This window comes from Hemibagrus wyckioides, linkage group LG06 (assembly GCF_019097595.1).
Source record: "Hemibagrus wyckioides isolate EC202008001 linkage group LG06, SWU_Hwy_1.0, whole genome shotgun sequence".
Lineage (NCBI taxonomy): Eukaryota > Metazoa > Chordata > Actinopteri > Siluriformes > Bagridae > Hemibagrus > Hemibagrus wyckioides.
Genome location: NC_080715.1, coordinates 31,297,104 through 31,316,056, shown reverse-complemented (window position 1 = coordinate 31,316,056; position 18,953 = coordinate 31,297,104). Strand labels below are relative to the sequence as shown.

The 18,953-nt window shown below is 40.3% G+C and overlaps 1 protein-coding gene across 11 annotated transcripts in view; it reads left to right on the top strand.

Annotated features, from left to right (window-relative positions):
• map4k4 (mitogen-activated protein kinase kinase kinase kinase 4) overlaps positions 1 to 18,953 on the top strand; it is a 50,632-nt gene that overhangs the window by 7,402 nt on the left and 24,277 nt on the right. For all 11 annotated transcript variants that reach the window (XR_009204824.1, XM_058393339.1, XM_058393337.1 and 8 more), the window contains 7 exons: positions 6,501 to 6,557; positions 10,452 to 10,577; positions 12,138 to 12,248; positions 17,169 to 17,259; positions 17,802 to 17,932; positions 18,231 to 18,285; positions 18,677 to 18,755. Coding sequence is in view for 10 of the 11 variants with exons in the window: in XM_058393339.1 (XP_058249322.1) it covers positions 6,501 to 6,557; positions 10,452 to 10,577; positions 12,138 to 12,248; positions 17,169 to 17,259; positions 17,802 to 17,932; positions 18,231 to 18,285; positions 18,677 to 18,755 (650 nt within the window). In the remaining variant the exon portion in view is untranslated. The remainder of the gene's footprint in view (positions 1 to 6,500; positions 6,558 to 10,451; positions 10,578 to 12,137; positions 12,249 to 17,168; positions 17,260 to 17,801; positions 17,933 to 18,230; positions 18,286 to 18,676; positions 18,756 to 18,953) is intronic.

Below are 18,953 nucleotides of genomic sequence, written 5' to 3'. Positions count from 1 at the left end.
TTTCACTTCAAATTTTTACTTTTTTTTTTATTAGAGCTTATGCAATTTGGAGCTAATGCTATACATTTAACAATATAAGCCATTCAGATTTGTTAATAATGTTATTTTGAGATCGATATCAATGTTTTCCTCATATACCTTAGTTTTCCGCTTGGGAATTTTAACGTGACCCGATTATCTCCAATCTCGCTGGACACGGAGAAAAACATGTGACATTGCACTTTGAACTCAATCTCTTTTAAAGAAGGAAAGTTTGCCGTTTTTAATTATGTATGCCGCTTATTTAACATATTTAAGGTCAACTTTGAGTAATTATAACGAAGTTTATTTTTTGGCGTCGGAAGAAAACGGCATTCAAAAGCTCTTTCTTTTCTCCGATTAGTCAAAATTATTTCAGTTTGCATAAATCAACACAGTATGCCATTTGGAATGGAAAACACCCCTAACCCCCCGCCACTTAAAACCGCGCCCGTGAGCAAGCCGGTCATTGGTGATTAGCGCATTTAGCAAATCATATTTTTGGCTGTGTAAAATGTATTCAAACACAACCTACAACATTTGAAAGATAATGTTATTAGCTTTTTGAAAGATGCAAATAATTTACACCATCTGTGGGACTTCTGGCCTGCTCCAATAGGCTTATCAATTGATCTGTGGTTGCTACATATATACCTTGTGGACACAGCTTTAAAATAAAATCATACAGCAAGTGTCCACTGCCATTTTCCAAGCCTCACCCAACTAGCTGTCCATTTCGAGCTGGCTGATGTTTTGCTGAACCTGTATCACTACTCAAAGATGGATAGTACCTCATAAAGGATTTGTGGTTTTATTTTGTTGTATATCCTGGTGCCTGGTATGTGTGTTGCACTCTTCTGATGAAGGAGAACACAATAAACTGCGTATGAATCCATGATTCTGTCTCAATATCCAGCGTGTGCTTAGTGAATGCTTTCGGGCGGTGCGTAACTGGATCTTTAGGGAATTTGTGCTTCAGTGCAGCTCGAAGGGATTCCTTCTGGGCAGGAAATGCATGGGTATGCACACTGATGATGCTGTTTTAGCAGTAGGAGAGGTGAATTTAGAGTAGGAGAGAGAGTGGTTGATTGCCGTTGTACCAAAAAGTAGTCTGACTTCCATTACGCAGAAGTCTGAAGAGCTCTTTGGTCTCCAGCTTGAGAGCCATTGTGCCCAGTACTGTAACTGGCACAGGCTTTTGGCATTTTAGTCACTGGCCATGGTGCTGATGTGATTCAGGTGTGTGATACTTCCCCAATGAGGCCTGATGACACCTTTTGTCTTGAGTAGCTCTAACAAGCTATCTGACCTCAACAAGGGCATGTAAATATGAACAGGTTTCTGCTTAAAGAACCCGGGTTGGTTTGCATGTCACTAAATCACGTTGGATTTCTTTGATGTTTTGCGGATTGTGATCGTGCCTTGTCAGTGAAAGAATGTTTCATTCATGTGGATGGATGGTGATTTTCAGTGGTAAACCTACAGAGGATGGAGAGGTTGGAGGATGGGTATTTGTACTTTGTTTTTTAAGACAAGTTTGATTTGACTGCAGGAGCAGGCTTCACCAGAGAAATTACAGAGGCCACAAGATGCATCTTGTCATGTTTGTTAGAAGCAGTTTTTAAGAAAAAGGCCTGTGCTGCTCTATAGTGTAACAACATGCTGTGGACAGAAAAGACAGAAAATGATGGGGGAAAATGAGGATGAAGAAAGTGAAGGAACTGCTCATGATGTGGATCTGTTTTCTTATATTTATTGATGCTGTGGAGGCTGAGAAAAGCAGCAGGATGAAGTCACAGCTGTATATCTGCTCACATTAAGGTCGGTGCTTCACACTGCAGATTTACAATAACCTGAAGCACACTTCAAAAAGCAGCCAAAGAATATTTTAAGGCGAAAGAAGTGGACTGTTCTGCATTGGTGATCACAAGTCAATCACCTGAGCTGAATTGTAATGAGCTGCATTTCACTTGCTGAAGACTTGTAAAGATTTGCTGACAAGAAATTACTAGTTTGTCCAGTTACTCTAGGGTCGTTATATTTTGTATGTGTCCAAATATTTATGAACCTGTCTGTGTATATACATGTACTGTCTACAATCCCAAGAGACAAACATTTCGAAAGGATCATTTCTGATTTCATGGGGACATGAGTGCACCCCCCCCCACACACACACACACACGCGCACACACACGTCAGTGTTTATTGAGTTTTTTGACTGAGACTGACTCCTCTTTTTCCTCCTCCTCCTCTTCCTGGATGTGAGCCGGGGGTCAGCTGACTGAAACTACAGGCTGTGATTGGTTGTGGAGCAGTGTGCATTTCTCCTGTAGCTAGGCAGACTCCTCAACTCCCATGAGAACGCAGGCCTAAATTCCACAATATTCGAACTCCACTTCACACACACACACAGTTTACTGCTACATTTAATAAACAGAGGTGAATGTTGTCAGAGTCAGCATGACGCTCAAGCTTTGAGCGTCATCCATATAAATGTCTAGTCTTTTATATGCTTGAATGTTTATTTGCTTCTTTGTGAGATCCACATGGTGTGACATTTTCCTCAGATGCTCTCAGCACACATTTCACACTGACTCAGCTCGAACTCTCTTCAGTTTTCCACTTTTAACTTTTCTGACTGTGTAGAATGAAGTGATCTATCTCCAAACGTTCGACACAAAGAAGGCATATTTGCTGCAGGGGCACGGTGGCCTGGTGGTGTGATTTCATGCCTCAGGGGTTTCCTCTGGGTTCTCTGGTTTCTTCCTCCAGTCCAGTGACGTGTTGTAGGCTGATTGGCATCTCTACATTTTCTGTAGTGTGTGAATGGGTGTGTGTGTGAGTGCCCTGTGATTGACTGGCATCCTGTCCAGGGTGAACCCTGCCTTGTGCTCCGACTCTCCTGAGACAGACTCCAGGCTCCTCACGACTCAGTAGGACAAGCGTTGTAGACGGATGGATTGATATTGAACTGCACGGTTTGAACATTGACAAACACAAAAGTATTAATGTTGAACCGCAGCAAACATGCGTTGCTAGTCGGCACATTCATGGAGATTGTTGGGATTTTTTTCCTGAAATTCTGTAGGCATGAGGGAATCAGTTAAATATCAGGCTGAGAAAAATGATGACCGTCCAGTTCTTCTGGCTTAATCAGAGTTACTGATGATCAGGGAATACTCCCTTTACTCACAGTGCCTCAGCTCACTCCTCAGATTTTCGGCTGAAGACTGTTAGCTGGCTGTAACATATTTTGGGAAGTGACGATCCTCTCAGAGCTTATAGCTACGGAATCAGTAGGTCCAGTGTCCTGTCATTCTGGCTGCTCCACTGTTCTATTAGTTCCAGTGAGAAATGGTAGCAGCTACAGTGTGTACATACAGCTAACTAGTTGAAAACATTAAATGAGGCAATAATTGGTATGAAACATGTACATGACACATGCTAGGCTTCATACCAGCTTAGCAAAGCAAGCTAACTGTACTGGCTATAAGCAGTAACAAAGAGCACCAGTGATCTCAGCTACTTTCTTCCAAGCTAATTGTGAAGGACATAAGGATGAGAGGAAACCACGGATATAGCTGCGGAATAAAACTGGGAATAAATAGCAGTGGCTAGGAAGTAAATCTGTGAGACACGCGTTAACAGAGTGGAATGATTTGAGCCAGTCGTTTTGGGTTTATCCCATTAGCAGGTCGTACCTGTGTAGAGTTATTGTATCTCTGAAAATCAGCAGCTGTATGAACACAGGGTTCATGCTTTGTTTAAGCTCCGCTACTGTGGAGCTTTAAACACTTTCCTTAAACCCTGGACTCCTCATGAGTTCACCCTGAGGATTTTGCTCGACATCATCGCACCGGTTCCTGACTTCTAGGACACGCTGTAGATTGCGTCACGTTCAGATTCATGATCCTGCTCATGTAGAGAGTTCTGCAGGGACAAGGCTGAGGGACGCTCCTCGCTTATGGACATGTAGCGAATTGCCGTGACTTGTTCAGACGTTTTGACGTTGACTTGATTTTCACGTCGAATCAGCCTGCTTTCTCGCTCAGCTCTCCAGCCGCCCCGCTGTTGTTTGTGTCTATGGTAACGCCTCAGAGCTATTTCAAGCAGAGGTGATGGTGTGAATTAGCTGTGAGCTGGAAGTCTTCTCACGCTCCCTGGTGTTTGAGTTCAACTCCTTTATATGGCTGCAGTTGAACAGAAGTAATTACAAACCAGTTGCATCAGGCTAGGATTTCAGTATTTATTTAATTCCTTATTTTATTGTTATTAATATTAGTATTATTATTAGTAGTAGTAGTATTAAAAGCAAACTTTGATATTCTCAGCATAATGAGTTTTTTTTTTTTCTTTGTTAAATCATCTCTCAGGTTAATAATCTCAAAAGTCTTTCCTTTTTTGTTAAATGGTCATGTGTAACAGGACAATGTTCTGAGAGCAAAGCTTTAAATATTCTCCATGTTACATGGTCAGTCTTTACATTCAGATTATTAAACACTGCACACAGGTGATGGTGATGGTGTTTGTGTGGAAAACCAGTCCCACATTCCTAGTTTTATTTTACCCACAGTTCCTAAAAGAAGCACAATTTTTGTCAAATAAAAATCTATTTGACTTATGCTCACTGGCCACTGCATTAGGAACAAGTTCATATTTATGCAGTTATCTAATCAGCCAATCAGGTAGTGGCGCGGCACCCGTGCAGGAAATCATGCAGATGCTGAAAAAAGAGTATTTCTAATGCTGCTGGTCTCCTGAGATCTCCATAACAAACACATCCTCCTGTGTGTGGAGGATCTGCAGGCTGAAACACCTTGTTGACGAGAAAATCAGAGGAGAATGACCAGAGGCCTCTGAGCTGACAGGAAGTCAGTAGTAACTCAAATAATCTCAGCCATAGTGAGCAGAAAAGCATCTCAGAACACACATCTTGAGGTGGATGAGCTCAACAGCAGAGGAGCACATCAGGTTTCTCTCCTGTCAGCTAAGAACAGGAATCTGAGGATCTCATGGGTGCAGACTGGACAGGTGAAGACTGGAAAAAGACCAGTCCAGTGTGTTTGTGTCCACGATGGCTGCAGATCAGCTACCATGTCTGTATATTAATTGATCTAAAGCAAAAAGTACAAAAGGGGGACGTGTAGTCATCGAGAGTCTGGAGAACACACACACACACACACTGTCACTGTTCCAGAAATCACTTTCTATCACTCTTCACATTTTAGAAACTCCCCCTCTTTTTTCTTCTTTTCTTTCTCATGATTTGTCTTTGTACCTCTGTCTCATGCGCGCTCTCTCTCTCTCTCTCTCTCTCTCTCTCCTCCCTCCCATGTGTGAGAGTGTGTTTTTGTGTTTTATTCATGGCCTCCTCTCCCTGCCCCCTCCGTTTCACCGACACGGTTAACTCTTCCTGTGCCATGCAGACTGCCGGGCTGATGTGTGGGTTAACAGCTGGAGGGTGGACAGGAGCTGGTTAAAAAGGTTGAGCGCTATTTATAGCTGTGCTGCTGAGGGACTGTAGCTTACTGTGTGCAGCAGGAGGCTCCTTAAATCACACACATACAGGCAAAACAGACAGACCGGTCCTACTCATGTGCAGTCTAGTACCAGTGTTTACACGGAACAGGACGTGTAGAAGAACATTGTTCATCATTAGATCAAAAACATCAAGCAAGATTTGCAGTGGATGTGGCCAGTTTATTAGAATAATATTAGAATATTTGGAGATTGCAGGTCAAAGATTAAGTGTTTATGTGCTGCCATGTGTGGAGCTGTAGGTGATTACTGTAAAAATGATCAGCACTTAGTTTACAATTCACATCATCTTCAGACCTCATCTTCATCTTATTGTTTTGTGTTGTTGACACAGGTCTCCAGTGACCCTGGAGGTGTTCATCAGACCATACTGATGTCTCAGTGCCACTTTGTATGCACGCGTTCACATACACAGCACACCGTTAGACCAGACTTAGACCAGATTAAATCCATTCATGCATTCCCGGCTGTAATCTTAAGGTCATAGGGACTAGTTTGTAGCCTAATAATTCAGTCTTCCTAACAAACACAACTTGACAGTTTGAGGATAGATTTATTCCTGCTCACAGAAAGGTGCTTATATTTCTATTACTGAAACACAGAAAGGTCTCGACCCTAATCTGCAGAAAATCTGCAGCAATTTTGAATATCGTGCCCGGTTTTCGTGAAATCACAGTTCCTGGAGGGACAGAATGGTGTCACTTGCATTATACTTGCGTCCCTGGATACAGGGAAGTCATCACCAGCGTGCCTAAGATGAACACACGCTTGTCTGCTTCCATGCTTCTGAGGAAAGCATGTCTTTGGACTGGGGAGGAAACCGGAGTACGTATAGGCCCGTGCTACACAAAAGCCCAGTTTCTGTTTTCATGTAGCCACTTTAAAGCCCGCCTTCATTCTCCTTTTTATTTGCTGATTTCATCTTTTCCTTTCTCTTCCCGCAGGGTCGACATGTCAAAACCGGACAGCTGGCGGCCATCAAGGTCATGGACGTCACAGAGGTAAGAAATCTGAACACATACTAGAGAATTTTAGATAGCTGGGACATGGTAAGGCTGATTGAATATACTGCATTGTGTGCTAAATGTTTAGCGTGTATAAATGTGCCTGGAGATTAGACTCCACTCAACTGCTTTCTCTCAGAAACTGTAAGAACAAAATGATAAACTTTGTGCACCTAGTAATTCATTTGTTACAGAAGGACAAGGAAAGAAGGGAAATCGTACTCTTCGTGGGTGTAACTCTACTCTGCTCATCATTCACAACACCGTGTTCAGGATTCAGTTCAATTAGCATTAGAGAGTTAGAGTATTTGATTCAGTTTGAAATTGCATTTAAGATAATGTTTGACTCATGAAATTGTTTGACTCATGATTGTTTGATTCGAATCACTGTTCAAGTCAGGTTAGTAGGTCGATTCTCATAAGATTTGAACAAAATTTCAATGAAGAAAGTTTGGGGTTGAACAGGCAGTGTGCAATGTGCATTTTTGACTCTATAAAACTTAATAAATATCAACACAATTTCACCATGTCTTAAAACATTCTGGAAATGTTCATCTGAGTCTCTGGCCAATTGGAACATGTTCAGCTGAAACATAAGCTCTGTAGTAGAAACCGAGCTCCAAAGTTGGCTAAAATGACCGGTATATCCAGGCTCTTTCTCAGGAAGCGTAGCTCTCAGAGACGAGGGCATGGTGTGGTTAAAATTCACTTAAGAGCTCTTTATAATTGCTATAACATGGTTACACAACTGTAACACATAACGCGTGTGGTCTCAGGCATTCAGGCTATCGGTCACTTCATAAGTGTAGCTGATTTCTGGTAACGGTGCAGCTGTCCATTACAGAACCTAATCAGTCTGCTCTCTATATATTCCATCTCTGTGAGCTGTGCAGGTTTGTTGCTATTAAAACAGTAGCAATCGCTTTCTGTTCATAATTAATAGAATGCTGATGTTTTTCCACCATTCACAATGAACCCAACCCTTTCTCATGATGCTCGTCTGCTCATTTAAACATATGACCTAAATAGTAGGTACTACATGTGGCTGATTGACGTCAGTGTTCCACCACATTAAATGGTGTCCATTGGGAACGAGATTTAAATGATATGGAACCGTTCCATAGACTGTTGGAGGCTTTGCTTCACAACCAGAAAAGAACTGGCACAGCTTATGCCATATGCTGCAGGACATCAAAGGATAATAGGAAAATAAGATTGCAGGGCACAGTTACCTCATTTTCTCAAGAACATCCATCATTTAGCATCCCAGGACTGGAAGCAACTCGATTTGAAATGAACTGGATCGAAGCTCAAAACACTTGTAAGATATATGGAAACATATATGTAAGTTAGGATTCAGGACAGCGAGCACTGATAACACAAAAGAAATGCTGATGGTCTGGGCATATTTTATGACTGATGATATAAATCAGAGCAAAGACGACTGTAAAGCGTGCTCTCTGAAACCATGAGGAGGAGGAACTCCAGCATCGTGACCCAGTAAAGCATCTTTATTGCTTTATACAGTATGTTTATTAGAGAGTGTGAGGAGCGCCAAGCCAAGTGTTTCATTACAGCCCTGTTAAACCACATGACATTATAAACATTAACACAGCATAAATAGATCTAAATACAATAATCTCTCATCATTAACCATTAGTTCACACTGACAGTGTTATTTATTTCCCTTTCAGTACTGGTGCCAAAGAACAAGAACCAAAATACCTTTCACAATTCACCTGTCCTTTCACCTGTCTTCCTTCACCTGTCCTTTCACCTGTCTTCCTTCACCTGTCTTCCTTCACCTGTCCTTTCACCGGTCTTCCTTCACCTCTCTTCCTTTACCTGTCCTTTCACCTGTCTTCCTTCACCTCTCTTCCTTCACCTGTCCTTTCACCGGTCTTCCTTCACCTGTCCTTCCCCTGTCCTTCCCCTGTCCTTTCACCTGTTCTCCTTCACCTGTCCTCCTTCACCTCTCCTTCATCTGTTCTCCTTCACCTGTCCTTGTTCACCTGTCCTTCAACTGTTCTCCTACACCTGTCCTCCTTCACCACTCCTTCACCTGTCCTCCTTCACTGGTCCTTTACCGGTCCATCACCAGATGTTCCTTCACCTGTCCTTCACCAGTCCTTCCCCATCCTTCACCCATATTTCACCATTTTCATTTTCATCTTCTTTCTGAAAAATAAAATAATTTCCTAAATAATAATATTTTCAGCACTAAATTATACAGCATTATAAGAGTACAGAACTTTGGGTTGTTGTTGGTTGTGTTGTCTGTGGTGCTTGGGGTGTGGTGGTGTTGTTTAGAGTGTTGTGGTGGTGTTTGTGGTTTTTGTTGTGTTTGTGTTGGTGCTGTTTGGGGTGGTGTGGTGGTGTTTGGGGAGGGGTCTTGTGGTGGTGCTGTGGTGGTGTTTGGGGAGGGGTCTTGTGGTGGTGCTGTGGTGGTGTTTGGGGGGGGGGGGTCTTGTGGTGGTGCTGTGGTGGTGTTTGGGGTCTTGTGGTGGTGTTTGGGGTCTTGTGGTGGTGTTTGGGGTGTTTGTGGTGCTATAAGCTGAAATTTCTTTTAACACAAGAAAAAGATTGGATTCTCTCTGCTTAGTGCAACACAAGTCAGTTGGCTGAAATTCTGTAAAAACTGTAGGTTTTATATTTTATTCTTCCTTTGGCATTTTACGTCCTTATTCCTTTTTCCTTTTCGATACTGTGTACGATCATTGAAAAGCGTCCACTGCACTGGTGTGTGAATGACCATTAGCCCTCAGCCAGCCATCTACCCTGCGTCTCTATCTGGGTTGTGTTTGTGAAGAGAGAACAGCGTTGCTGTGGAGAAATGGAGCAGATATGTTCCTTTATTCCCTTTCCTTTGTGTCAGATCCAACTTTATCTTCTGACCTTAGTCGTACGCATGCTGTGTAGTGTCTATTCCTTATCGATTATTATCTCACAGTAATCAGAAGTTTTTCTATGAGACACATGAGGCTGTGAGACATGCTGAGCTCTGAGGGAACACACAGAAACCTTCCTGCAGCCATTAGACATGTGAATGAAGGGAGATGTTTAGAGGCTGAAACTCAGGCAGAAGGAGGAAGAACAGGCAGAAAAAAAAACCATTTAAATGTCATCTGAACAGGTGTGATACGAAGTGACAGACATAGCACCTGGAGTGTGTGTGTGAAAACCTGTAACACCTCTGTGTGTGTGTGTGTGTGTGTTAGTGTGTTAAATAATTGCAGTGTAATGAAGTTGTAGCCAGCACTCTTGATCTTGTGTAGAAATGACAGGAGTATACAGCAGATGGAGATACAACTAATGTGTGTGTGTGTGTGTGTGTGTGTGTGTGTGTGCGCGCATGTGAATATCAGATGCACTAATGCAACCCTACGCCTGACCCACATACAGTTTCCTGTTAGAGAGAGAGAGAGAAAGAGAGAGGTGTGTTGGGTTCTATACATATTTTTCTTTTTTCCTTTCCATAAGGATGTTCTGTAGAAGTGCTATGGGATTATGGGAAGGGCTAATGTGTTTCTCCCCCACCCCCATTTCTCTCTCTCTCTCTCTCTCTCTCTTTGTCTGTAAGAGATGATTTTTTGAGAGGAGGTTAAGGAGGATGATGTCACTCTGCCATATTGCTATATATCTCCTCCCTCTATGCTACACTTTCTCTCTCTCACACACACACAATGTGTGGAGTAAGACCTCATCAGGAGCCACTGAGGCCTATAAAGATGCTGACTCTGTGTGAAACCTGTCGAAATGTCCTGATTTTCTGCTCCGCTGCGTGACAGAATTGTGTATTTTCCGCTGATTTGGAGTTTAACAGTTGTGTTAATCGTGTGAAATTGCATGCTGTACGGCTTGCTCATGCTCCTCTTTCTCATTTGTTTTCAGGATGAAGAGGAAGAAATCAAGTTGGAGATTAACATGCTGAAGAAATATTCTCACCATCGCAACATCGCCACCTACTATGGAGCTTTTATCAAGAAAAGCCCACCAGGACACGATGACCAGCTCTGGGTCAGTGTTCCTCTCCTCTCCTCTCCTCTCCTCTCCTCTCCTCTCCTCTCCTCTCCTCTCCTCTCCTCTCCTCTCCTCTCCTCTCCTCTCCTCTCCTCTCCTCTCCTCTCCTCTCCTCTCCTCTCCTCTCCTCTCCTCTCCTCTCCTCTCCTCTCCTCTCCAACATTTTAAACCCGTGAAAGATAAAGCCCTTTTCTTTGTTATTGCACAAAAGAGCAGTAGCAGCTTCCTACACCATCTGATCAAACCGGAATAAAGCAGATCTAACCGAAATCAGGCAGATCCAACCAGAATAAGGCAGATCAAACTGGAATAAACAAAAACACAAACCAGGCAGATGCAAAAATGCAAAAAGTAAACTGATTGTCTGGTATATTGTGGATGCTCATATGTAGTACAGTTACAGTGTCACTGAAATCTTGGCATCTCCACATCCTGGTGTAGATCTGTCTGAGTTATGAAGCATTTCTGTTCATGTAGTAGCCCCAGTCCAGACATGAGCCCCATCATTTTTTGTAATTTGTTTCCTACATGAACTTTAATATCCTGCAACAAAACCTCTTTCTGCTGCATCTTAGCTTCCCTCGTCTGTCCTACTGAAAAGCCATAAATATCTTCACTCACAGGACACGATGGCCTATTACACACCATCTCGCAAGCCTCCTGTCCTCATAAACGTCTTCACATGTTCACAGATGGTCCCCACTTTAAGGAATACTAACAGTGTTTAGTGACCCATCCTGCTTATTTAAACACCAGCTCTTGCTCTCCCTCAGGCAGGGGTGCTAAATTATACACTTATAGTATATATAGATATACTTATATAATTATATACACCGATCAGCCATAACATTCTGAGCAGTGACAGGTGAAGTGATTATCATGGCACCTGTTAGTGGGTGGGATATATTAGGCAGCAAGTGAATATTTTGTCCTCAAAGTTGATGTTAGATGCAGGAAAAATGGACAAGCGTAAGGATTTGAGTTTGACAAAGGGCCAAATTGTGATGGCTAGACCACTGGATCAGAGCATCTCCAAAACTGCAGCTCTTGTGGGGTGTTTCCGATCTGCAGTGGTCAGTATCTATCAAAAGTGCTCCAAGGAAGGAACAGTGGTGACCCGGCAACAGGGTCATGGGCGGTCAAGGCTCATTGATGCACGAGGGGAGTGATGGCTGGCCCGTGTGATCTGATCCAACAGACGAGCTACTGTTGCTCAAACTGCTGAAGACGTTAATGCTGGTTCTGATAGAAAGGTGTCAGAATACACAGTGCATGATGGGTCAGGGCTGTTTTGGCAGCAAAAGGGGGACCAACACAATATCAGGCAGGTGGTTATAATGTTATGCCTGGTCGGTGTCCTTAATAGTCTAACTTATAGTTTTATACTAATACTTTTAGACTTAAATGTTCTCTTGCTTTTGTTTTGTTTTATTTCACACTGCAAATGCAGCACAAACCTGGTGCTTTGGAACTAATGAAATGTGTGTGAAAAGGCACACTTATACTTTTTACTTATAAAATTGATCTACTGAGAATAACGTGTGTTTGTGTGTGTAGTTGGTGATGGAGTTCTGTGGTGCTGGTTCCATCACAGACCTGGTGAAGAACACTAAAGGAAACTGGCTGAAGGAAGACTGGATCGCATACATCTCCAGAGAAATCCTCAGGGTAGAGCTTTGTGCTCATTTATTCACTCCTTCATTTACTTTCACATCTTTTGAACACTTGTGTGATTCTCCAGCATGCTGCATTTGACAGTAAAGTGTTAAGCAGGCTGTCTGCTTTAATATGAACCCTTTACACATTAGAGGAGTATATCTGCTTTAATATGAACCCTTTACACATTAGAGCAGTATATCTGCTTTAATATGAACCCTTTACACATTAGAGGAGTATATCTGCTTTAATATGAGCCCTTTACACATTAGAGGAGTATATCTGCTTTAATATGAACCCTTTACACATTAGAGGAGTATATCTGCTTTAATATGAACCCTTTACACATTAGAGGAGTATATCTGCTTTAATATGAGCCCTTTACACATTAGAGCAGTATATCTACTTTAATATGAGCCCTTTACACATTAGAGGAGTATATCTGCTTTAATATGAGCCCTTTACACATTAGAGCAGTATATCTACTTTAATATGAACCCTTTACACATTAGAGGAGTATATCTGCTTTAATATGAGCCCTTTACACATTAGAGCAGTATATCTACTTTAATATGAACCCTTTACACATTAGAGGAGTATATCTGCTTTAATATGAGCCCTTTACACATTAGAGGAGTATATCTGCTTTAATATGAGCCCTTTACACATTAGAGGAGTATATCTGCTTTAATATGAACCCTTTACACATTAGAGGAGTATATCTGCTTTAATATGAGCCCTTTACACATTAGAGGAGTATATCTGCTTTAATATGAGCCCTTTACCCATTAGAGGAGTATATCTGCTTTAATATGAGCCCTTTACACATTAGAGGAGTATATCTGCTTTAATATGAACCCTTTACACATTAGAGCAGTATATCTGCTTTAATATGAACCCTTTACACATTAGAGGAGTATATCTGCTTTAATATGAACCCTTTACACATTAGAGGAGTATATCTGCTTTAATATGAACCCTTTACACATTAGAGGAGTATATCTGCTTTAATATGAGCCCTTTACACATTAGAGGAGTATATCTGCTTTAATATGAACCCTTTACACATTAGAGGAGTATATCTGCTTTAATATGAACCCTTTACACATTAGAGGAGTATATCTGCTTTTATATGAACCCTTTACACATTAGAGGAGTATATCTGCTTTAATATGAACCCTTTACACATTAGAGGAGTATATCTGCTTTAATATGAACCCTTTACACATTAGAGGAGTATATCTGCTTTAATATGAACCCTTTACACATTAGAGGAGTATATCTGCTTTAATATGAGCCCTTTACACATTAGAGGAGTATATCTGCTTTAATATGAGCCCTTTACACATTAGAGGAGTATATCTGCTTTAATATGAACCCTTTACACATTAGAGGAGTATATCTGCTTTAATATGAGCCCTTTACACATTAGAGGAGTATATCTGCTTTAATATGAGCCCTTTACCCATTAGAGGAGTATATCTGCTTTAATATGAGCCCTTTACACATTAGAGGAGTATATCTGCTTTAATATGAACCCTTTACACATTAGAGCAGTATATCTGCTTTAATATGAACCCTTTACACATTAGAGGAGTATATCTGCTTTAATATGAACCCTTTACACATTAGAGGAGTATATCTGCTTTAATATGAACCCTTTACACATTAGAGGAGTATATCTGCTTTAATATGAGCCCTTTACACATTAGAGGAGTATATCTGCTTTAATATGAACCCTTTACACATTAGAGGAGTATATCTGCTTTAATATGAACCCTTTACACATTAGAGGAGTATATCTGCTTTTATATGAACCCTTTACACATTAGAGGAGTATATCTGCTTTAATATGAACCCTTTACACATTAGAGGAGTATATCTGCTTTAATATGAACCCTTTACACATTAGAGGAGTATATCTGCTTTAATATGAACCCTTTACACATTAGAGGAGTATATCTGCTTTAATATGAGCCCTTTACACATTAGAGGAGTATATCTGCTTTAATATGAACCCTTTACACATTAGAGGAGTATATCTGCTTTAATATGAGCCCTTTACACATTAGAGGAGTATATCTGCTTTAATATGAACCCTTTACACATTAGAGGAGTATATCTGCTTTAATATGAACCCTTTACACATTAGAGGAGTATATCTGCTTTAATATGAACCCTTTACACATTAGAGGAGTATATCTGCTTTAATATGAACCCTTTACACATTAGAGGAGTATATCTGCTTTAATATGAACCCTTTACACATTAGAGGAGTATATCTGCTTTAATATGAACCCTTTACACATTAGAGCAGTATATCTGCTTTAATATGAGCCCTTTACACATTAGAGCAGTATATCTACTTTAATATGAACCCTTTACACATTAGAGGAGTATATCTGCTTTAATATGAGCCCTTTACACATTAGAGGAGTATATCTGCTTTAATATGAACCCTTTACACATTAGAGGAGTATATCTGCTTTAATATGAACCCTTTACACATTAGAGCAGTATATCTACTTTAATATGAACCCTTTACACATTAGAGGAGTATATCTGCTTTAATATGAACCCTTTACACATTAGAGGAGTATATCTGCTTTAATATGAACCCTTTACACATTAGAGGAGTATATCTGCTTTAATATGAGCCCTTTACACATTAGAGCAGTATATCTACTTTAATATGAACCCTTTACACATTAGAGGAGTATATCTGCTTTAATATGAGCCCTTTACACATTAGAGGAGTATATCTGCTTTAATATGAGCCCTTTACACATTAGAGGAGTATATCTGCTTTAATATGAGCCCTTTACACATTAGAGGAGTATATCTGCTTTAATATGAACCCTTTACACATTAGAGGAGTATATCTGCTTTAATATGAACCCTTTACACATTAGAGGAGTATATCTGCTTTAATATGAACCCTTTACACATTAGAGGAGTATATCTGCTTTAATATGAGCCCTTTACACATTAGAGGAGTATATCTGCTTTAATATGAGCCCTTTACACATTAGAGGAGTATATCTGCTTTAATATGAGCCCTTTACACATTAGAGGAGTATATCTGCTTTAATATGAACCCTTTACACATTAGAGGAGTATATCTGCTTTAATATGAACCCTTTACACATTAGAGGAGTATATCTGCTTTAATATGAACCCTTTACACATTAGAGGAGTATATCTGCTTTAATATGAACCCTTTACACATTAGAGGAGTATATCTGCTTTAATATGAGCCCTTTACACATTAGAGGAGTATATCTGCTTTAATATGAACCCTTTACACATTAGAGGAGTATATCTGCTTTAATATGAACCCTTTACACATTAGAGGAGTATATCTGCTTTAATATGAGCCCTTTACACATTAGAGGAGTATATCTGCTTTAATATGAACCCTTTACACATTAGAGCAGTATATCTGCTTTAATATGAGCCCTTTACACATTAGAGGAGTATATCTGCTTTAATATGAGCCCTTTACACATTAGAGGAGTATATCTGCTTTAATATGAGCCCTTTACACATTAGAGGAGTATATCTGCTTTAATATGAACCCTTTACACATTAGAGGAGTATATCTGCTTTAATATGAGCCCTTTACACATTAGAGGAGTATATCTGCTTTAATATGAACCCTTTACACATTAGAGGAGTATATCTGCTTTAATATGAGCCCTTTACACATTAGAGGAGTATATCTGCTTTAATATGAACCCTTTACACATTAGAGGAGTATATCTGCTTTAATATGAACCCTTTACACATTAGAGGAGTATATCTGCTTTAATATGAACCCTTTACACATTAGAGGAGTATATCTGCTTTAATATGAACCCTTTACACATTAGAGGAGTATATCTGCTTTAATATGAGCCCTTTACACATTAGAGGAGTATATCTGCTTTAATATGAGCCCTTTACACATTAGAGGAGTATATCTGCTTTAATATGAGCCCTTTACACATTAGAGGAGTATATCTGCTTTAATATGAACCCTTTACACATTAGAGCAGTATATCTGCTTTAATATGAACCCTTTACACATTAGAGGAGTATATCTGCTTTAATATGAGCCCTTTACACATTAGAGGAGTATATCTGCTTTAATATGAACCCTTTACACATTAGAGGAGTATATCTGCTTTAATATGAACCCTTTACACATTAGAGGAGTATATCTGCTTTAATATGAGCCCTTTACACATTAGAGGAGTATATCTGCTTTAATATGAACCCTTTACACATTAGAGCAGTATATCTGCTTTAATATGAGCCCTTTACACATTAGAGGAGTATATCTGCTTTAATATGAACCCTTTACACATTAGAGGAGTATATCTGCTTTAATATGAACCCTTTACACATTAGAGGAGTATATCTGCTTTAATATGAACCCTTTACACATTAGAGGAGTATATCTGCTTTAATATGAACCCTTTACACATTAGAGGAGTATATCTGCTTTAATATGAACCCTTTACACATTAGAGGAGTATATCTGCTTTAATATGAACCCTTTACACATTAGAGGAGTATATCTGCTTTAATATGAACCCTTTACACATTAGAGGAGTATATCTGCTTTAATATGAACCCTTTACACATTAGAGGAGTATATCTGCTTTAATATGAACCCTTTACATAAATACCTAGAGCAGTTGCGGTGGCTGAAAGGCCAGACTTGCCGAGTTTGCAATTTGAGCTCATGACCACTCTTGAGCAATCCTCAATTAATAGACATATAAAATTGTATTCTTCAATATATATGTGATGTGTTTATAGCTTCAAATAAATACAAAAGACAGATGAGTGACAAGATCTTTCAAATATTTCTGTGACACATGTAATTGTTTATTTCTCCAACCTTATTCTGTGTGTGTGTGTGTGTGTGTGTGTTTTTCTCTAAAGGGCCTAGCTCATCTACACGCCCATCATGTCATTCACAGAGATATTAAAGGGCAGAACGTACTGCTGACCGAAAATGCAGAGGTCAAACTGGGTAAGCAGAAGAGTTCCTCATCAGTGCACCATGTAGCATTAAAAGTACTCCAGAATCACAGCGAAAAGAAAAAACCCCAAAAAGCATAAATATCAGGCAAGTGAAGTCACCTGTTCTAATAAATTAGAATAATTTAAAGAAGCAGAGATTATGTGCAGAATTCAGTGACGGTGACCGTGGGTACGAGTCATGTGACTGATCATGTGGCGTTTGTAGTAGGGCATTGTGGGACGTGGTGTCTGTAGCTGAAGTGGTCAACATTGACCTGTGTTCGTTATGACTCTAATCTGTATAAAATTAAATAATGTGTTGTTCCACCTTTTTTTTGTGCCACTCCAATAGAGTCATTGGGTGGAATCTGCCCACCCCACTGTAAAAGGTTTGGCTCTGCCCCCTTTATCACCAGATCATTGTTTGTTTATGTAATTACCTCCAAGACCACTGCTCTAATTCTGTATATAGCCACATTATGATGAATGCTGAATGTATGAATGGAGATAATGGTGTGAATGCCTGTTAAACCCTCTGCCTGTGTGTGTCAGTGGACTTTGGTGTGAGCGCTCAGCTGGACCGCACCGTGGGCCGCAGGAACACCTTCATCGGCACGCCATACTGGATGGCACCCGAGGTCATCGCCTGTGACGAAAACCCAGATGCTACCTATGACTACCGGGTAAGAAACGCACAGTTTTTCTGACCATTGCTTTGTTTCAGCACACATTTCTATTATTATTAGAAATAATCTTGGCAGTGTGTGGCTTGCTTTCCAGGACACTGAAAATTTTATATATAATAAGTAATATGCTAATCTGATCATTCTGGGACCAGTGTACACACGCACACACACCTGATTCATGCCTCAGAAACCTTTAGTGATCGCTGCTTGTTCTCTCGGTGCATCAGTGCTCTTTTCTAAGATGAATTATTCCTCTAATCACAAAACATTTCTCTTTTGTCTTCATTTCATCCAGAGTGATTTGTGGTCTTGTGGAATCACGGCTATAGAGATGGCTGAAGGAGCACCACGTAAGTGCAGTTAGCTCAGAGCCTCTGGTTCTCTCTCTCTCTCTCTCTCTCTCTCTCTCTCTCTCTATGACTCCACACCCTTCTGTCAAATGCTCCTCTGTAAAACATCATCATCCACTGTATAAACTCCTAATGATGTGTGAAATCAAGCAGGGAAATGCTTTAGATCCGGGATGTTAATTGAGATTCTAATAAGGTGTTATATAAGTGTGTCTTGTTCATGTAGTCAGAGTGAGACTTTTAGAAATGTTTCATTAGGCAGATAGAGGATCTGTAAGATGCTGTTACTGTAACTGAATAAAGTCCACACATGAGCAAAATCTCCAGACCTTGAATGTGTGTTTTCCATAAACGTATATTGCTTTTTATTTTTTTCTCTCTCTTTTTTTAGCGCTGTGTGACATGCATCCCATGCGAGCGCTCTTCCTCATTCCCAGAAACCCTCCACCTAGGCTCAAGTCCAAGAAATGGTGAGTAGAGTTCCATATCAGTCAAACACCAGTTTGTGTTCAGCATTACATTGCATTACATATGAACAATACCTCGAAGTTTCTTTTCTTTTTCAATTGCTGCCTGAAGAGACATGCAGGTTTTCTCTGAACCGGTTTAAACATCCACTTAGCCTTGTGTGGTTAATAGTGGGTTCAATAGTGGCAGCTTGGTGGTTC